Source organism: Cotesia glomerata, linkage group LG7, assembly GCF_020080835.1.
Source record: "Cotesia glomerata isolate CgM1 linkage group LG7, MPM_Cglom_v2.3, whole genome shotgun sequence".
Taxonomy (NCBI): Eukaryota; Metazoa; Arthropoda; class Insecta; order Hymenoptera; family Braconidae; genus Cotesia; species Cotesia glomerata.
The window spans coordinates 19,261,451-19,279,613 of record NC_058164.1 but is presented as its reverse complement, the minus strand read 5'-3'; the positions used below and the strand labels follow the sequence as shown (position 1 = coordinate 19,279,613).

Sequence of the window (18,163 nt, the reverse complement as noted above, 5' to 3'; positions counted from 1 at the left end):
TCTAAATTTTTTTGGTTTTTTTTTTAATCTACTGACTTGGAAAAAATTTTTTCGAAAATTTTATCGAAATGAAAAACAAATTTTTTCTTCATTTTTTTCTTGAATCTGTATTAATGACTTCGTAAACTTGCAAAAAAAAAAAATCGAAAATTTTTCAAAATTTATGAAAAATATATTCAATTTTTTCTTCATTTTTTTCTTGAATCTGTATAAGTGACTTCGTAAACTTGCAAAAAAAAATCGAAAATTTTTCAAGAATTTTTTAATATATTTTTCATAAATTTTGAAAAATTTTCGATTTTTTTTTATCAAAAATTTTTTGTCAAAAAAATTCCCGAAAATCACCTTTTTTTTCGACCGTCACAGTGGTGTTCCCCCTTAATTCATTGTCATAAAATTTTTATGGTTTTTGTCAAAAGTTATTAAAATTGTATACGGTTTTGACTTAAATATTGTGGTTTTCATATTACTATTTTAAAAACAAACTTTTTGAATGCACAATAAAAGGATAAACTATATGTTCAAAAAAATAAAAATTTAGATTCTTTCAGAATTTTAGAATAAAATTTGATGTTATAACATATAACAGATATATCTGTCAAAAAAAAAGTCGATAATTAAGAAAATATTCTTATTGACAAGTTTCAAGTTGGCACATGCGCACGTATTTATTTATCCACCCATGAGTTCATGAGTTTATTTGTTATTTTTGTATAACCTTCAAATAGTTCATGTGTGTTAAACATGCAAGATGTAAACATGTAAAAAGCAAAAAAAAAACATCAAAACTTACTGATTGGAAACTGATTGCACAAAACATACTGATTGCATAAAAAAGAAAATATTTTAGTTTATTATTGTGAGTAAATAATTGAAAAAATGTGGTTATTAATTGATAGCAGTGAAAATATAAAAGAATTAAAAACCGGTGATACCATAATATTCGGACGTAGCAGTACAGATATTGTATTGTCAAATGATGCTTCAATAAGTCGTAATCATGCTAGGTTGGAAGTATCTACCATAAATGGCATTGAAAAAGTTATTATTAAAGATTCAAATTCAAAATATGGTACTTATTTATTAAAAAATAATGAGGACGGCAAACCGCTTAAAATTACCAATGAAGGCTATGAAATAAAAAATGATGATAGAATACGTTTTGGTTTACGCAATCATATTTTTTCATTAATTTTTAAACCAAAGATAAAATATCACGTATTGATTTCACGTGTTCATGAAAATGATAAAAACAATCTGCAAAAAATATTTGACATAATTGGCGGGAAAATGTTGAACTCATGGAGTGACAGTTGTACGCATTTGACAACAACTAAAACAGGTATTACAGAAAAAGTTGCTTGCGCATTAGCATCAGGGATTCCGATTGTCAATATTAATTATTGGAATGATGTATTGAAAGCTCAGGAACAAAAATCAACTGTCCCTGATCCTACTAAATACATGCCGCCGCTGGATAATTCATTTTTAGATGACAAACAAGCATCTCTGTCACCTAATTCATTGCGCAAGAAGATTTTTGATGGTCTTGTTTTTTATCATTTTGAAAAAAAACAGTGTGACTTGTATTCGACTATGATCAGATTGGCCGGTGGGCGATCTCTCGAGTTTAATAAAACATGTAAAATAAAAGATTGTGTTAAGGATAATGTCATCATTGTTTTGCCACCAGATGACATTAAAACTCAGTCATGGTCATTAGAAAATTTTCAGAAAATTTCCATGGAGTTGACGCTCTATAAATTACGAGCGATTCCATCAACAGAAATAGCATTGGCTATTTTTTATTGTTCAATTGAAAAGTTTTGCAATCCCAGATTTAAATATAAAAAATTATTGAAATCAACAAAGATGTCAGCAGAGGATCAGACTAAATCTCCGATTATTGCAGAAGACTCTCAGGGCGTGGATACTTCACCGAATATTTTAAAAAGTCAAAGAATCATTCCTGAAACTGTTCCACTAGATTCTTCAGTAACTGAAAATCCAGTTGGTAAATCACAAAAACGGAAATCGGAAGATAACATTGGTGCCAGTAAAAAAATTCAAAAAAAAACTGAAGAACATACAAATTTATTAGAATTATCTTCACGAAAAATAAAAAATACCGAACTAGATAGTAAGAAGAAAAATGATAAAGTTAATGACGAAATTCAAGGTGAAAATCAAATTCAAGCTTCGATTAAAGAAGAAATTATTTTTTCTGATAATGATGAAATGGTTGAGTTAGCACAAGTCCAAAAGTCTGTTCCTAAAAATAAAGCCAACGATTTACGTACACAAAGTAAGAAAAATCTAATGAATAATGATAATGATCGAATTCAAGAGTCGACGATAAATAAAAACTTAACAGTTAATGGTAAAATGAATGAAAAAACAGATGATTCCACAGCAAAATTACGTGAAAATCTGGTTGAGACTTCAGCCAAAAAGAAACGTAAAGATTGTGCTGATGATATTCCAGTAAATGATGATAAGAAAAATAGCAGCTCTGCATCAAAAAAAATTAAATTAATCCATAATCGTGAAGATAATAATAAATCAGCATGGAATATTTTATTACGTCCTTCGCAAACTGAAAATAATTCACGTAACACCAGTAAGAAGATTGTTAATGATAAAAAAAATATTTTGGATGCAGAAGAAGTTCCAGATAGCGACGATGATTCTGTACAAAACATCAAAACACCTTTAAAGAATTTTGATGACAAAAATACTAAACAAAAAGAAACACGTGGAAGTTGGACCAATGAACAAAAAAACGGTAAAGAAAAGAGAAATGATGTTAGCATGAAATCTAGTTTGGTGGAATTCATTTTCATCAAGTTAAGAGATACTCCAAGTAAGCCAAAAGTGAATTCCTGTAGAAGAAATCAATATCGCATACCAAAAACAAGATTAAGGCGTGAAGATATGTACATGTGGGAGCAAGCAAAATAATTACTCAAGTACTATCAAGATTATGCAGATTTTAATATAATTATTTAACATTATTAATGTGGATTGTAACACAGGGTTGAATTATTAAAAATTTTTGTTTACCTTTTAATTATTTGTCTTTTTTTTTATACTTCTAAATAATTGTCATGAATCTTTTTTTATTAAAATTTTACAGATTGTCGTTATTTATCGATAATACTTTATTTTACTTTTAATACATGAATAATATAAAAAAATACAAGCATTCATTTTAGTATTCTTGAGCGGCCGTAAAGAAGGTAAGTATTTTAATATTATCCGTTTTATTATTTTAATCTTTTAAAACTCTAGAGTATTATATTATATTTATTGAAATACCCCAGGCCCCAGGGTAATAAATCAAAAGGCAAAAGCAATACATGTTTTATAAAATTTTATCACACACAGCATATAATAGATTTAATATGTTCAAACTGACTGATATTAAAACACTTGAGTATAACATCTAATAATTTTATACATTGCTGGATTTTTGTAAGTTTGCTAGCAAGAGAATTGGAAGGAAGTCCAGATGTTTAATTTTAGCGAATAAATCATCGATAACTTGCCAACAATTTTTCCTAGTTAAGTTAAAAAATATTTTGTAACTTAGATTATTTCAATAACATTGAAATAAATATATTATATATTGATATTATTTTTAATATAACTTCTTTTTTTAAGTAACTAACACAAATTAAAGTTGAAAAAACACGTATAATTCCGTGAAAAGCTTCTGGTAGTATTTTCTAAATGATACTGAAATCAGCAGACACCTGTCTATTTTTTAAAATTTCATAACAATTAAATCATTAAATGATTGAATTATGGAAAAAATTCCACATGTAGAAATTAAAAAAAAAATTATCAGTACGAATTAAAAAAAATATACTTATTTACCAAGATTAATTTGTTATAAAAATTAAAAAAATTTTCAGATGTTTGCTAATTTTAGTATCATTTTTTAATCATTTAATATTTTAGACTATTTTTTTTTTATTTAATTAATACTTATACTTATACTTATTCAATTTTTAGTTCAATTAGTTATCATAATACAAACATAGTTACACTATTTATAACTCAAAAACGGCTGAAGCTATCGGGATGGGACTGCTACCATTCGACGTAGAATTTTTCGTAGATGGTTATAGGCTACTTATTTATTGGATTTTATCAACCCTTCCTCATTTTTCTTACGATTTAGTTTTATGTACATTTTTCCCCCTGATAAAAATAAAAGACTCATTTTTCATTCATTTGTTTTTAATACGATTTTCTTTTGTTTTTATTAGATAGCCTTTATAATATTTGATTGATTTAACGTCATTTAAAAAAAAAGTTTAAGAAAGAATCTAATTATGTCTGGTGAACTAAGTGTTGAAAATTTATATTTATATGCTGATCGTGTGTTTGGTGATGATAATTGGTTCCATAAAATTAAATAGTTAGATTTATACGAAATCTACTAAAAATTTTGTCGTTTATAAACTAGGACTTTTTGAAACATGAAATTTAGACCATGTCTATTGAGTTTCAATAACGTTTACTAAAAATTTCCTTATAACAAACGTCTTTTTAGCAGTGGGGAAAAAGTCATTGTAAAGTTTCCAAAACTTAACATTACATGTAGTAATTCAGTCAACGGACTAAGAATTTTACATAAATGTTATTTTTTGGTGATTACATAATTTCTAAATTGTTCTTATTGCGGGATCACGGGAATGTAACAGATTAAAATGAATGCATTTTCCAAACACTAAATATGTGAAAAATAAATTTGGCTACTTATTTAAATAGAATTCGTAAAAAACATGTTAAATTTATTTTCTATAAAAATTTGATGTTACTGAGAAAAATTTCAATAACAGAAAAATTCTTCGCACTTGAAGCTAAACAGATTTCAACTTTACTTATAAGACTTGCAATGACTTGAAGTCTAGATCTAAAAATGCAATTCTATAAAGCGCTCAGCGAAGCGGGCGGGTATCAGCTAGTTTATTTATAAAATTGGATCTATAAGTCTTAATATTATTCTAATTAATGTAAACATTCATTGAGAACTTGAAAAGTTGAATTCATTGAAATAGTTTACTTGATTTTTCTCAATTTGATAAAAAAAACAGTCCCCTGGCAAACAGTCCCCCGTCATGTTATATTGAAAAAACAAAAATTAATACAGATTTAAGACGTCCTTACAGAGAATTACCCATTTCTCTTGATCATGACCAAGTTCACCCTTCACTCCGGTCTTAGATTAGTTTTGCCCGCGGAGTTTTCTTAGACAGATGCATTTACTGCTCCAGTCTGTATTGTAATTTGAAATCATAGTTCTCCTGGTGAGCGACCTCTGGCGTTAAGTTTAGTCGTTACTAAAATTTTATTCTATTGTATTTATTTTATTTTATTTTATTAAAAAATCAACAACAGTGCTGTTGAGCTGTTAAAAGCTGAAATCCGTTGAATATTTTAAACAGAGATGGAGCGCAGAGTTTAGTTAGCAAAATTATAAGCTAACGAAAAATTCGCAATTACTAATACTACATTTAAAACTCGCTTTACATACTCCACTTTTTGCATTTGATCATAGAATATATACTGTGTGTCGGCTCAGGTCAGCCGGTATACAGATTCGTTTCTTGTCAGGTGGTTCTCGTTCGGAGTTAGTAAATTTCGTTCGTTATTTTTTATTTTTTTTTATTTTTTTTTTTTTCATTTAAAATTTTTCCTCAAAATCGTAAAATCCGTGTCAGTTTTATAATTTTTAATTTAATTTTGATAATTAGGTGACTTTAAAAAATTTTGTGATTTAAAAGTGATTAATATTATAATATATAAATTGTTTCGAAAAAAATTGGAGTCAGGAAATTTTTATCTGTAAGTAATTTAAAATATTTTTTTTCTCCATTTTATTTTGAGGAATTAAGTCAGATAAATAATTTAATGTTTTGATAAAAATACTCACACATACACACATCTAATATATAAAATTCTCGTTCTTATATATAGAATTGTATAGACAATAAGAAATGCTCCCAGACGAACTTTCTAATTCGGAATTTCTCTTTGTAATATATCACTGAAATCTGAGTCGGAATCAATTCTTTGTCAGTATGTTTTAGTTCCTAACTTAACATTTTTAATAATAAACAATAAACTAAATATGTGTACATACGCGTACATGTGACCAAGAAAATTATAAATATTTATACATTTCACAATGCTGTAAAATTATCATCCTCGAATCAAACAGATAAAATGTAATATATAATATAAAATTAACAAGTAATTTAATAAATCAAAGTTTTAGTTAAATATTTCATAATTTGTCTGCAAATAACAGATTAAACATTGACAAATAACTAGTGAATAACAGAAAATTTTATCATGCAGAAAAATTTTTTATAATGATATAATAGGCGAATGTGACCTTCGGCTAATAATTGTTTTTATTATTCAATGAGTATTCATTTCCGTGCAATTATTCTGCAGTCAGACACGTTTTCGAAATTAAAAAAAAAAATAAAAAAAAAAAAAATAAACATTTCATGCAACTATTGTCTATTGTGTGAACTATCAGACGATCGGAGTTGATATGAATCAATGATGATATATGAAGTTAAATAATTTTTAACATAATAATTCACTGACTTTGGACATTTTCCTTTTACTTTCACTTTAAAAAATTTTTTTCATTAAATTTTATTAAGTTATAAAATCTTAAAAAAATTAAAAACAACGAGAGCCAAAGCTATTGGGTTTTATTTTTGCTATATAATGAAGAACTTGCAAACGTCTGCTGAGTTTCAACTCAGATCTTGTTGATAATGAATTCCATACATTTATCACTATTCTGAATCAAATTCGTTAACGTAATTTTTATTTCAATGATTCAGTTTCAAATAAAATAGAAAAATAATTTCATAAAATTGCATGAACTATAACTGAATTTTATGACATTCTGTAAATTTTCCACAGAAATAAAAACAATAGTTTTACAAAATTTCATGAAAATGTCTTTGCTGGGTTAAAGAATTAAATATTTTATTTATTGTTACAAAATAAAATTTTAAATATTAAAAAGTATTAAATTAATGAATGTGATTATTGATGAGTAATAATATTTGATTGAATTATCTAATTGCACATGGATATAGAATTTAATATATTTATTTATATTAAAATTATCTGATAAAAGTGAATATCAACAAATTTATCGACGATGACGCAAAAGAGTAGATTTAAAAAATACATATTCATTTTTAAGAAGAAGAAAGAAAAGAATAATAAAACATAAGCCAGATCTTTAACGGAAACCAAATAACTCAATCATAATCATAATATTTACATCGAATAACATTGAGAAATTTGGGAAATTTCTTTTATTTTAATTTGTAATGATTGAAAAACATTATCTACTGGGAATATTTATTTACAGACTAAACTTTATTAAATATTATAACTACAGAACATTACAACAAAAATATAAATTTTAATCTGTTTATGTTATCACAGTGGGCGTACTTTATCATTTATTCGCCTTCTGATTATTACGTAGGCGTATTTGGTACCAGTTTATGCATCATTATTCTTAATATTAGAACATGTCAATCTTGTATTAATGTCATTAAAATTTTTCAGTAACACATATCAGTGATTAAAAAAGGCACTCATCAAATTACATATTTGATTCTAATAAAGAAAAAATTTTTTACAGGCGTTTAATCAAAAATCATAATCTTTCTTTTATTTTAGTAATGTCTTTTAATATATTATTTAAACAAATTTCTTATTTTTCTAAAAAACTAAAGTGTTGGAATTCCAGAATCAATCGAAATAATTTTTGTTACAGATAATAAAGGTAATTATTTAAAATAAAGATATTTATCAGATTAAAAACAGAAATTCATGATTAATCAAAAGAATTCTAAGTTCTTTTGCGGCAAAAATAAAATAGACAAAAATTATTTTTACCATCTTGACGAATTTGTTAACACTCAACCATATTATTTTTTATTCTTTGAAATTCATTCTCAATTTTTGGTTGTAATATAGGTAAAACTAAGTTTTTTTTTCAAATAAATAACATACTTTAATCTATATCATAATAAATTAACTATTGATGAAAAAAACCTGAAAACTAAAGATACGTTCAACTTTAACCTTGAATAATTTTTTAAAGTGAATTTTTTTTTAATCATAGGAGAATTTTCTTTACAGTATTTAGAGTTATAAAAAAATATATGTATCGCATTTTCCGCTACATTCTTAATAATATTTTTGATACTTTAGCTGAAATCATCTCTCCCAAAAACTGTTGTAAATTTTATGTGATTGATATTAATGTTACGAATTATTGTATTGTAAAAAATTGAAAATATAAAAATCTATTAAACAATGAATATAGTAAGTAAAATAAAATAAATACATACAGAACAATACTTCGTAAAAAATTTTATTCAAGAATAATATTTTTAGTAAAAAAGTAAAACGGGTACATGAAAAATACGCGTGATAATTTATATTTACAATGTAAATAAAAAATATCAAATAGTACAACACAAGAATATTATACTTTCCCTACTTTCGCTGAGTGTTAATTTAACCGGAAGTTAAAAATTCTGTACCTTAATATAATAAAAAAATCCGTTAAAAAAACTTGACTGTAAGTAGAAAGAAGAATAATTAATATTCTGTCAAAATGATTTAGGTACTAGAGTTTTTTTGTAAAAACGAAAAAAAATGTTTAAATAAAAATTATAAATTATACTAAGAAAAAAATCAAAGTTAAGTGGAACTGATGTCAATGATTTTTTTCTAGATAAAATAGACAATATACAGAATAGATCAAATGTTAGTGTTTGTAATAGTACACGCTCTGATCTCGTCCGTGACTGGTACTACCATTCTCTGTTTCGTTCTTTCATTCTCCTCTCTCTTTCAATCTTTACTTTATAAATTGTCCTTTATACACGTTCATCATCAATAAAAAAAAGAATCTATTTATAGTCCATTTTACCTGTCGCAAAAAAATATCAAATTTATATTTAGAGTACCTTATTAACTTAAGACAATATTTAAGTAATTGTTATTTAAAGTAGTTTTTTAATTTTAATATGAACGATGAACAGGTAAAGTTAACTCTTGGTCTCTTGTCTGTCTTGCTAAATAGAATTGTTGCTTATATCCTTTCCCCTACTCACTGACAGTAAAAACCCACTTCCCGAGACCACGACTGCTTTAAAACACTTTCTCAGTGTCTCGGTGGTCCCTGTGTGTGAATGTCAGAGTAACGCGTGGAAAAATAATTGTTAAATTTATTATTAATTTATTCTTACAAGTATTTGTTATTATTTTGATTTATTATTGTGCTTGTGATCTGATTTTTATTACAAGCACATCTAATATTCGTTAGTATATTTTCGAGTTAAATATTTTCAAGTTGATAATTTGTTAAGATATTCGTAGTGCCTCGGGCGGGTGTAAAGTTTATAAAACTATTTATTTATCTATTGTAATCGGTAAGTTTCATACAAAAAGTTATTTTTTATTTTTTTAATAATTGAATAATTAAAAAATAAATTTTTTGTAAACATAATAATACATTTTTTTTTAAGTTCACGAAAAATAAAATAATAAAACAAAATTTTATTTTCAAAACTGTTTTTTTTTCTTTTTTGAAACCAAAAATTCTTTTATTTAAGTCATTAAAAAATGATGTTCAAATAATTTTTTTAAAAATTATTTTATTGTCTTTGAATTTTCGGAAAAAGAATTTGGAGTTGTTTGAAAAAAATTAAATCATAAAATTTAAAAAATGATTGAAATTTATGAATTTAAATAACTTGAAAAGTTCTTATTTTTATAAAATTATTTAATATAAAAGGCTTGGAAAGAAATACCTTAATTTTATTTTTCACTTAGTAGAAAAAATGTATGTAATTGTACAGAAAGACTTTTTGAAAATTTCCAAGGGCCTTTTTTCTATGATTATTTTTGTAGTGATTAAAGTTAATCAGAAAAGTTTAAAAAAAATTGTCTGACGTCAGCTGTTCATACTCATATTTTTTTGTACGATTTTAAATGTCAATACTATAATTAAACTTTTGAAAATATATTTTGCATGTTGAACTTATCCAGAGAATAATAATTAAATAATTTTATTTTTATGAAAATTTACCATTTTTAAAAATGTCATTTATTTAAAATTGTGTGTTCTTTAATTATATAAAAATGGGCAGCAAAGGTTATACAGTTATAAATGAAAAATCATTTGATAGTTCTTAAACTTTAAAATTTAACATAATATATCATTAGAATCAATGTCGTGGCGAAAACTTCATACTAATTTTTAAAATGAAAAAAATGTAAATTAAAAAAGCTCAAAAAATTATTACTTTTGACATTTAAAATAAAAGTAATTTAAAAATAATTTTTTTTGTCTGATTGAACCTGTTCAAAAGTAGAGATTATCAAACAATAAAATTCAAAGAAGATATGTAAGTGCTTATATTAATAAACCTCAAATTGAATAGTCGTGTCGATTGTAATTTGTCATTTAAAGTGAAGTTAATACAAAAGCTTCAACGATTACAAGTGCTGACTGGTTTAAACTAGGGGGCTCAAGTGTCTTCATCATCTTCATCATAACCATATTTATGTAATGTTCAAAACTACTCCAATTGTGTATCAGAAACTCTTTTTTGGTAATTATATGAAATTAAAACTTGTCAATGAAAGAAAACATTAACAGAAAAGTAATTAATGAAAGTAAGATACAAAATCTTTGAGATAAAATAATGATCAATTTTTAATAATAACTTTGAGGTTATCTCCAGCTCCAATTTTTGAGCTCAAATTTATTTAAAAATAAAACAAACAGTGGTTAAGATCATTTTTTAAGAACGAAAGTAATAAAGATAAATTTAGAGTGACTAGATAAATATTTCAAGGCAAGAACTTATAATTTATATATGTAGTCAAGAGAGAAAGTTCGGGCTCTGACCTGATCCGCCATTTTCTAATCGACCGCATCCGTTTGGAAAAATGCCGATTCCTTTCTCAACATCTTTCTCCAATATCAATTATAACTTTTTTTAGCTCCTGTAAATAATATAATGTAGCTGCACTGTTTGATTTAAAACATGAAATTTTTATGCTTAAAAGACTTATTCTTTTTTGTATAAATGCTCTTTATAATAATTAAAAAGTATTAAAATACTGTTAATGACATTGAACTGGTATGAAATATTGAGAATATAGAAAACTGGTTTTATCTTAAATAATTATTTATTTATAAAATATAGATCAAATATTTAATATAACTAAGATGAGATTTATAAAGATTATAGAAAACATTTTAATTGCAAATAAGAAATGAGTATAATCTATGAATTCATTGAGTGGTTATAGTTATGAAGGCTGAGAAAAGTTGATGTAGTGAGATACTACTAGTTTATTTTACCTTGAATATTGTTACATCGGTATTAACACGAAGAATTTAAAATAGTATTCTTGTTGAAGATAAATGCATAAAATTACCAGTAATTACTATATGTTCGTTAGATTTTTTTGTTCTTCGGAGATAAAGTCGGAGGTAAGGATTAGAGTTCGATTTCGATCGTTAATATTAAGCGAATTAATGATATTTTTTAATTGAAATGTATTTTTAAAATAAAATTACAACGCAATAAATTGAGCTACACGATTAAAGATATTTCTTTTTTACTTGTCCTTAAGCATCCATTCTAATATGAGTCATTACCCAGTTTCTTATTTAGTAACTGTTGTATTTAATTTAGCTGATGCTAATTAATTTGTTTTGTTTACAAAATTATCATTATGAAACGCAAATTATTGTATTTATTGTTTATTGTATAATTGCAGGTATTAAATTTTTTATAAAATTTATTTATGTTTAAAATTGTTGCAAAAAAGAGGTTTACGACGTGGAACTTTTATTTTAGTAATGTGTGTAGGCGGTTTCAAAAGGACGTGATGAAAATAAATATTTGTGATGTAATCAGATGAAAACTATTTTTTATTTATTATGTATAAAGTAAAATTCTCTCCATCGTAGTGCACTCAAAAAATAACACTGTATTTATTTGAGTAAACATGTTTACAAGGCCATATTTTTAACTTCCAGCTAAGAAAATTAAAAATTTTCGAAAATCGGGAAGTTATTGGTTTTACTCCGTTTTTCAAAATCGAGTTTTCATCATATCTCGGCGCTTTAAGGTCCTAGGAAGCTTCTCTGACGATTTTTAAGATGGAGTCTGTATGTATGTCTGTATATATACGTAGACCGCATCAAAATCGGCTAAATCGTACGAGAGATATTTAATTTAAAAAAATTCCAAAAAAGTGTTTTTTTTAACATCATTCCAAAATTTTGCGTTGAATCGTTTGGTAGGTAATAAATAATCTTTTGGTGCTTCAAAAACTGCTTCGAATGCGGCGAGCCCTATCAAAAACGATTGATTCGATCGAAAAATATCGCAATTTAGAATTTTCTAAAAAGTATGTATTTACAACTACTAAATTTTCGAGCTCGAAACTTAGGAACAAACAATTTACTGAGAGTTTTGGACATGTACATAGCGGGAAGTTGTAGGGATGGCCTGCAGGGTCAACCGTTTTCCATTTTTTTTTTTTTTTTTTTTTTTTTTTTTTATTAATTAGCTAATAATAACAAGTTATAATACATATCGATTTATCATTAAGTATATCCGATGATTTTTCACTGAGTTATCGCTGATGAAAAAAAGAGTTATTTTTTAGATGACTTTAATAATATATTGAAAAAATTTATTTGAATGATAATAAAAATAATCATTTTATTTTCCACTTGACGTTTTTTAGTGTAATTTTTTATTAATTGATTAAAATTTGAAATATGATAATTACTCTAATATTTATAATAATTCACTAAATTAAAAAAAATAGAAATTAAACAATAAGACAGTAGATGATTGTTATTAATTAATATTTTTATATATTTTATATTTATTTTTATCGTGATAAATTTACCGAAAAGAAACAATTCTATAAAGTAATAAATACTAAAATTAAAAGTTATTTTTTTTTATTATTACTTTTAATTCTCGTAAAAAACTTTGTAAGTTTAATTCTCATAAAAAGGTAGACATGTATAAGAATTACAAAATTGTCGAGCTGAGAATGGAAGTACAAAAAAGTTTCTTGAATAAAAAGATTTATGAATAGTATAAATGGTATATAATGCATACATGTAATTTTATTTGTGCATTACCTGTTGAATAGTCTCTGTATTCTTGTTAACGGCGTATCTTTCGCACGACACGACCAACCCACATGGCCGACCTCTTTGTTTTGTTTCTTTTTCCTCCGCATATTAAATAACTCAACTGATTTATTTTATATACGATATAATTAGTTACAATTAAGGATTAATAATAAATAATAATAAATGTGCATATATATTACAAAATAACAATGTTTAAGTGTCAATATTTTAATATTAATAGAAAAATTTTCGATATTCTATTAATTTTTTTATCATTATTTTCATTTATTGCTCTAGTTTTTTTTTTAAGATAATATTATACATATTTTTTTATAGTCGAAACGATGTCGATAGTAATAGGATTGACTCATAAGTAGACTTAGATTTGTGCTTTAATGAATTGACCTAGAATAATATCAATTTAAATGGCTCATTTTATAATAACAATATTACAACTGAGTAATGATTAAAGCTCTCTTTGAATTGGTGAAAATATTTATTTTGTAGTTTAATAGATTAAATATTTATTCAAATTGTTAAAAAATGATTCAATTCAGTAAAAATATTTTCTTCGTAATTTTTATTCTGATAAAAAAAAACTATTCCAATTCAAGAGAAAATATCTTGATTTAAAAAACGTATTTTGAAAACAGCCCTTTGTCACACTTAAAGAATTCTTTAATCCAAGAAATTAACTCTTGAATTAATAGAACTTTTAAATTAAGATTTGAACTAAAAATCTGGAGTTCTCAAAAAAAAAAAAAGGAATTATTTTTAATTAAAAAATTTGATGATATGGACTTGAAATAATAGATTAAAAATAAGTCCCAATACTTTTTGGTAGAAGATACGAAGATCTTAATCCAATGAATAGGAACCAAAAGAATATTATTTTCAAAACCAAACAGTCGATTTTCTTTAGAATAATTTTCTTAATTAAAGATTATTTCTCTTGAAACAAATTAGTTTTTCTATCAATATCTAAAAACTTGTCCATGAATATTTAATGAATTGAAAATTTCTATTTCGTTTCAGGGGATTGACAAGTAACTAAATATGAGAAATTCCACGCTATTAAAATGGGCACAAACAACAAACAACAAAAATCAGTCGAGTAAAAATGGAGGTAAGTTTATTTTTTCACAGTTTTAATTGAAAAACTAAAAAAAGAAGCTAATTAATTAATTTACATGGCTTTTAATTAGGAACCAATAGAAATTGGATCCATCCACCTGATGCACTTCAGAAAGGTCATATAGCATACCTAGTCAAGGTAATTAATTAAAACTTCACTTTAATGACGTCTGTATTTTTTATTATATCTAAAAGTAAAATATACAGTTAATAAAATAATATTTGCTGACAAATATACAATTGTTAAAAAGTAAAAAAAAACACCAATAATTTACGAAAGATGTTTTGTCCCATTTCTCACAATTGTAAAAACATTTGTGAAAGTCATCAGTGTGTTATATGAATATAAAAATAACAATGGATATAACACATAATATTTACATGAAAAAAAAAATTCTAAATAAGTGTGAGATCTTTATGACCCCGTATTTAATTAATAGATATACTATTTTTATTAAAAATTTTTTTTTCACTTATAACTATGTGTTAGTTTGTTGAAATTAAAAAATCATTTAAAATTTTTGATGAAATGTTTATTCAATTAATTTTTTTCATGTTAATAATACTGACTACAATCTATTTGATACCCACAAAAAATTTTGAGTATCTAATTTGAAATTATGATTATTTTAATGTTCAATTATTTGCTATATTTTTAAATAAAACACAGTTATTTTATTACAGTATTTAGGAAGTACTGAAGTAGATCAACCTAAAGGAATAGAAGTAGTGAAAGAAGCAATATGTAAGCTAAAATTTAATCAACAACTACGGAAAAGTGAAGGCACTAAAACACCAAAAGTTGAGTTAACAATTAGTATTGACGGTGTTGCGATCCAAGAACCAAAAACAAAAACAACACCAAAGGTAAGTCATTTTACTAAATACTAAATCATTTTATTTTTAAATGCGCAACCTTGGAGTTGGGTAATTAAAGATTTTCGAAATATTTTTAATCATATATTTTATTTTATTTTTAGCATATTTTGCATCAATATCCACTTCACAGAATATCTTACTGCGCAGATGATAAAGGCGAGAAAAAATTTTTTAGTTTTATTGCGAAAGAAGAAGACGCCGAGCGGCATACATGTTTTGTCTTCGTAAGCGACAAATTAGCTGAAGAGATAACGTTGACAATTGGTCAAGCGTTTGGATTAGCTTACAGAAGATTTCTCGAAACATCCGGGAAAGATCTTGAGACACAAAGACGATGCATGGTGCTTCAACAAAAAATACGACGATTAGAACATGAAAATAATACATATCGACAAAGATTGCAAGATATATGTGCAATAAAAGGCTCGGTAAGTTTATTTATGATTTAACTATAGTTAATTATGATTTAACTAAGTCTTCTCAACTGTTCAATTTTATTTCAATATTAATGAATGTAAATAATCTTTGGACTAGGAAATAAGTGATTTACACTGTATTTAAAAAATTAACTGTTTACAATGATAAAAAAACATATTGTCAAAGATTAAATTCTTGGTATTAATAATAACAGATATATAGCATTATAATTTTCTAATTTTATTTTCAAAAATAGATTTTTTCTTTGAAACTTTCAAGATTTTAAACTGCAAAATTTCAAAATGATATACTTTTGACGAGAATTTAATATTTTACAAAAAAAGTCTAATCGCAAATTTACGCTAGTGAATTAAAGATTAAAGTTATATTAATTAATTTTACTATTAAAGCAAAAATATACACTTATTATGATGTTTTGGTTTGTTACGGTTTTATTCTTTTAAAGCCGTGAAAGAATATATATTTTTTTTTAATTCAGTAAGCATTAAAGTGTTATTCTTTTATGGCTTTATTTCAGCAAATGAATGAAAATATAATTTTAAAAAATAAAATTTCAATGTTTTAGGCGGATGTTCAATCTTATTTGGCACATCACAATCTCCCGGATATTCTGCACGTACCATCAAACTCAGATGCAGCCCCTGAAGGACCGCGACTGAATGGCACTAGTCACGTGAAAACTAAAAACGATGCAAATGGTAATGACTCTCGATCACCACCACCAGTACCACCGAGAAACTTTGATAAGGCTTTTGATGATGATTTTATAACTAACAATGAATCATCTCCTTCGATTCAATCTCCAGCTGTTGGGACTAAACTTGAAGGTTTATTGATGGATGAATTTGAAGAAGATTTTAATCCACGAGCTTATGAAACGACTGCTAATGGTTTTGGAAATCATCAAAATAACAATTTGTCAAATGGACAATCTGCTAGTCTCTTTGTATCATCTAATGGAAATGGCACGACTCCACCACTTCGTATGTATTTTATAAAATATTCATTTCTTAAACGTAGTATAAGTAAATTTTGTGTTATTTTTTAATAAAATGATCAAAAATTAATTAACAGTTGCTCCTCCACCAAAAGTAAAAGATTCAAGGCGCCAAAACGGCATCAAAGAAGATTTATTTGGAAGTGTTCCATTTAACCCGCCACTGCCGCTTTCCAGCACTTCTAACGATTTTAATAATGATCCATTTGAAATGGGAGAGTTTGCAGCGTTCTCAGTTTCTAATCCGAGTCAACAAGAACTAGAAAATGCTATTGGGTTATTAGACAAAAGATTGCTTGAGATGAAGGTACGTTAATTATAAATTACTTATTTATTTTCACTTTTAACGCTTAAAATTCATCTTTTATCAAAATATTAACTCTAAAAATTATTAGGATGGATTTAGTCGAGGATTATCAATGGGAACTGATGATTTTTCATTGGAAAGTTTAGATCCACTCCGAAACTAATTTTAGATATTCAGATAAATATTAATTTAAGATATCTATGACAAAATTAATTTTTATGTTTAAAATAATAAATCAAATGAATTAATATTATGAACAAACGATTGAAAATTTTAATAATCAATCGTTTTTATGAACCAAAATTAGTTAATTAACTTTTTGTTTTTATAATGTTGAAAATATCTTTGTTAATAATCATTGCGTAAGAGTAATAATTATAAGTAATAATTATTTCTTTTAATAAATATTTCAATATAAAATATCATTATTCAAAAAATCATGATGGTTACATATAATCATAATGTTTATTTTAATATGAAAGAAATAAGATTATATAGATAAAAAATTGCACTATTTTGTAGGTTTTATTTTATTTTTATTTTTTTTTTTTTTTTTTCATAGCTTGATATTTTATTTTTTCTTTAATTGTTGACAATAATTTAATAATATTAATTTTTTTCTGACTATGTATAAAACGATAGTGATACATAAAAATGTAAATACTTATAAAATTTACTTATAATTATAATTGATAATCATCAATTAATTAACTAATTGTATTTGTTGCTTTAATATTTAATTACATCATTGAAAAAACATGAATAAAATATATTTGAATATTTTATCTTCTTTTTTTTTTAATCTTTTATGATATTAGTTATCAATTAGAAAATTTAACATATTTAAGGTTTTCGTATTATAAATTTAGATATTATATGTACCTTCAATTTTTATACAAATTTGTGCCGTCAGTGTGAAATCTAAAATTATTAAATCCTAAGTAGTTTTTAAGAAATTGTGAAAGGTAAAAATTACATAAGAAATGTCATTTCTAATTCATTGAAAAAAATTAGTAAAAGAACTAGATTCAATGAAAGAGTATATTATAATTTTTTAACTTCTTCATTTTAAACTTTTAATTAAATTTTATGAACATATTTAATTTCTGATAATATGTAATTTAGTTTATTTCTTTAATTTAATGAAATTTTATTAGTTTTC

At 25.0% G+C, this 18,163-nt stretch overlaps 2 protein-coding genes across 3 annotated transcripts; both read left to right on the top strand.

Annotated features, from left to right (window-relative positions):
* Positions 1–364: 364 nt before the first annotated feature.
* On the top strand, positions 365–3,070 carry LOC123269108 (nibrin). The gene has a single exon (XM_044734636.1). It carries the CDS (start codon positions 880–882, stop codon positions 2,959–2,961), a length of 2,082 nt encoding a protein of 693 aa, XP_044590571.1. The 5' UTR covers positions 365–879; the 3' UTR covers positions 2,962–3,070.
* Positions 3,071–5,832: 2,762 nt separating this feature from the next.
* On the top strand, positions 5,833–17,558 carry LOC123268905 (PTB domain-containing engulfment adapter protein 1-like). 2 transcript variants are annotated; one of them, XM_044734352.1, is made up of 8 exons: positions 5,833–5,856; positions 14,282–14,372; positions 14,452–14,519; positions 15,065–15,247; positions 15,361–15,687; positions 16,263–16,680; positions 16,772–17,001; positions 17,090–17,558. In XM_044734352.1, the coding sequence occupies exons 2-8, from the start codon at positions 14,303–14,305 to the stop codon at positions 17,162–17,164; spliced, it is 1,371 nt and encodes a 456-aa protein (XP_044590287.1). In that variant the 5' UTR covers positions 5,833–5,856; positions 14,282–14,302; the 3' UTR covers positions 17,165–17,558. The 2 variants fall into 2 exon arrangements, with proteins under 2 accessions (XP_044590287.1, XP_044590285.1); XM_044734350.1 differs by lacking the exon at positions 5,833–5,856 and adding an exon at positions 9,225–9,500.
* Positions 17,559–18,163: the final 605 nt, after the last annotated feature.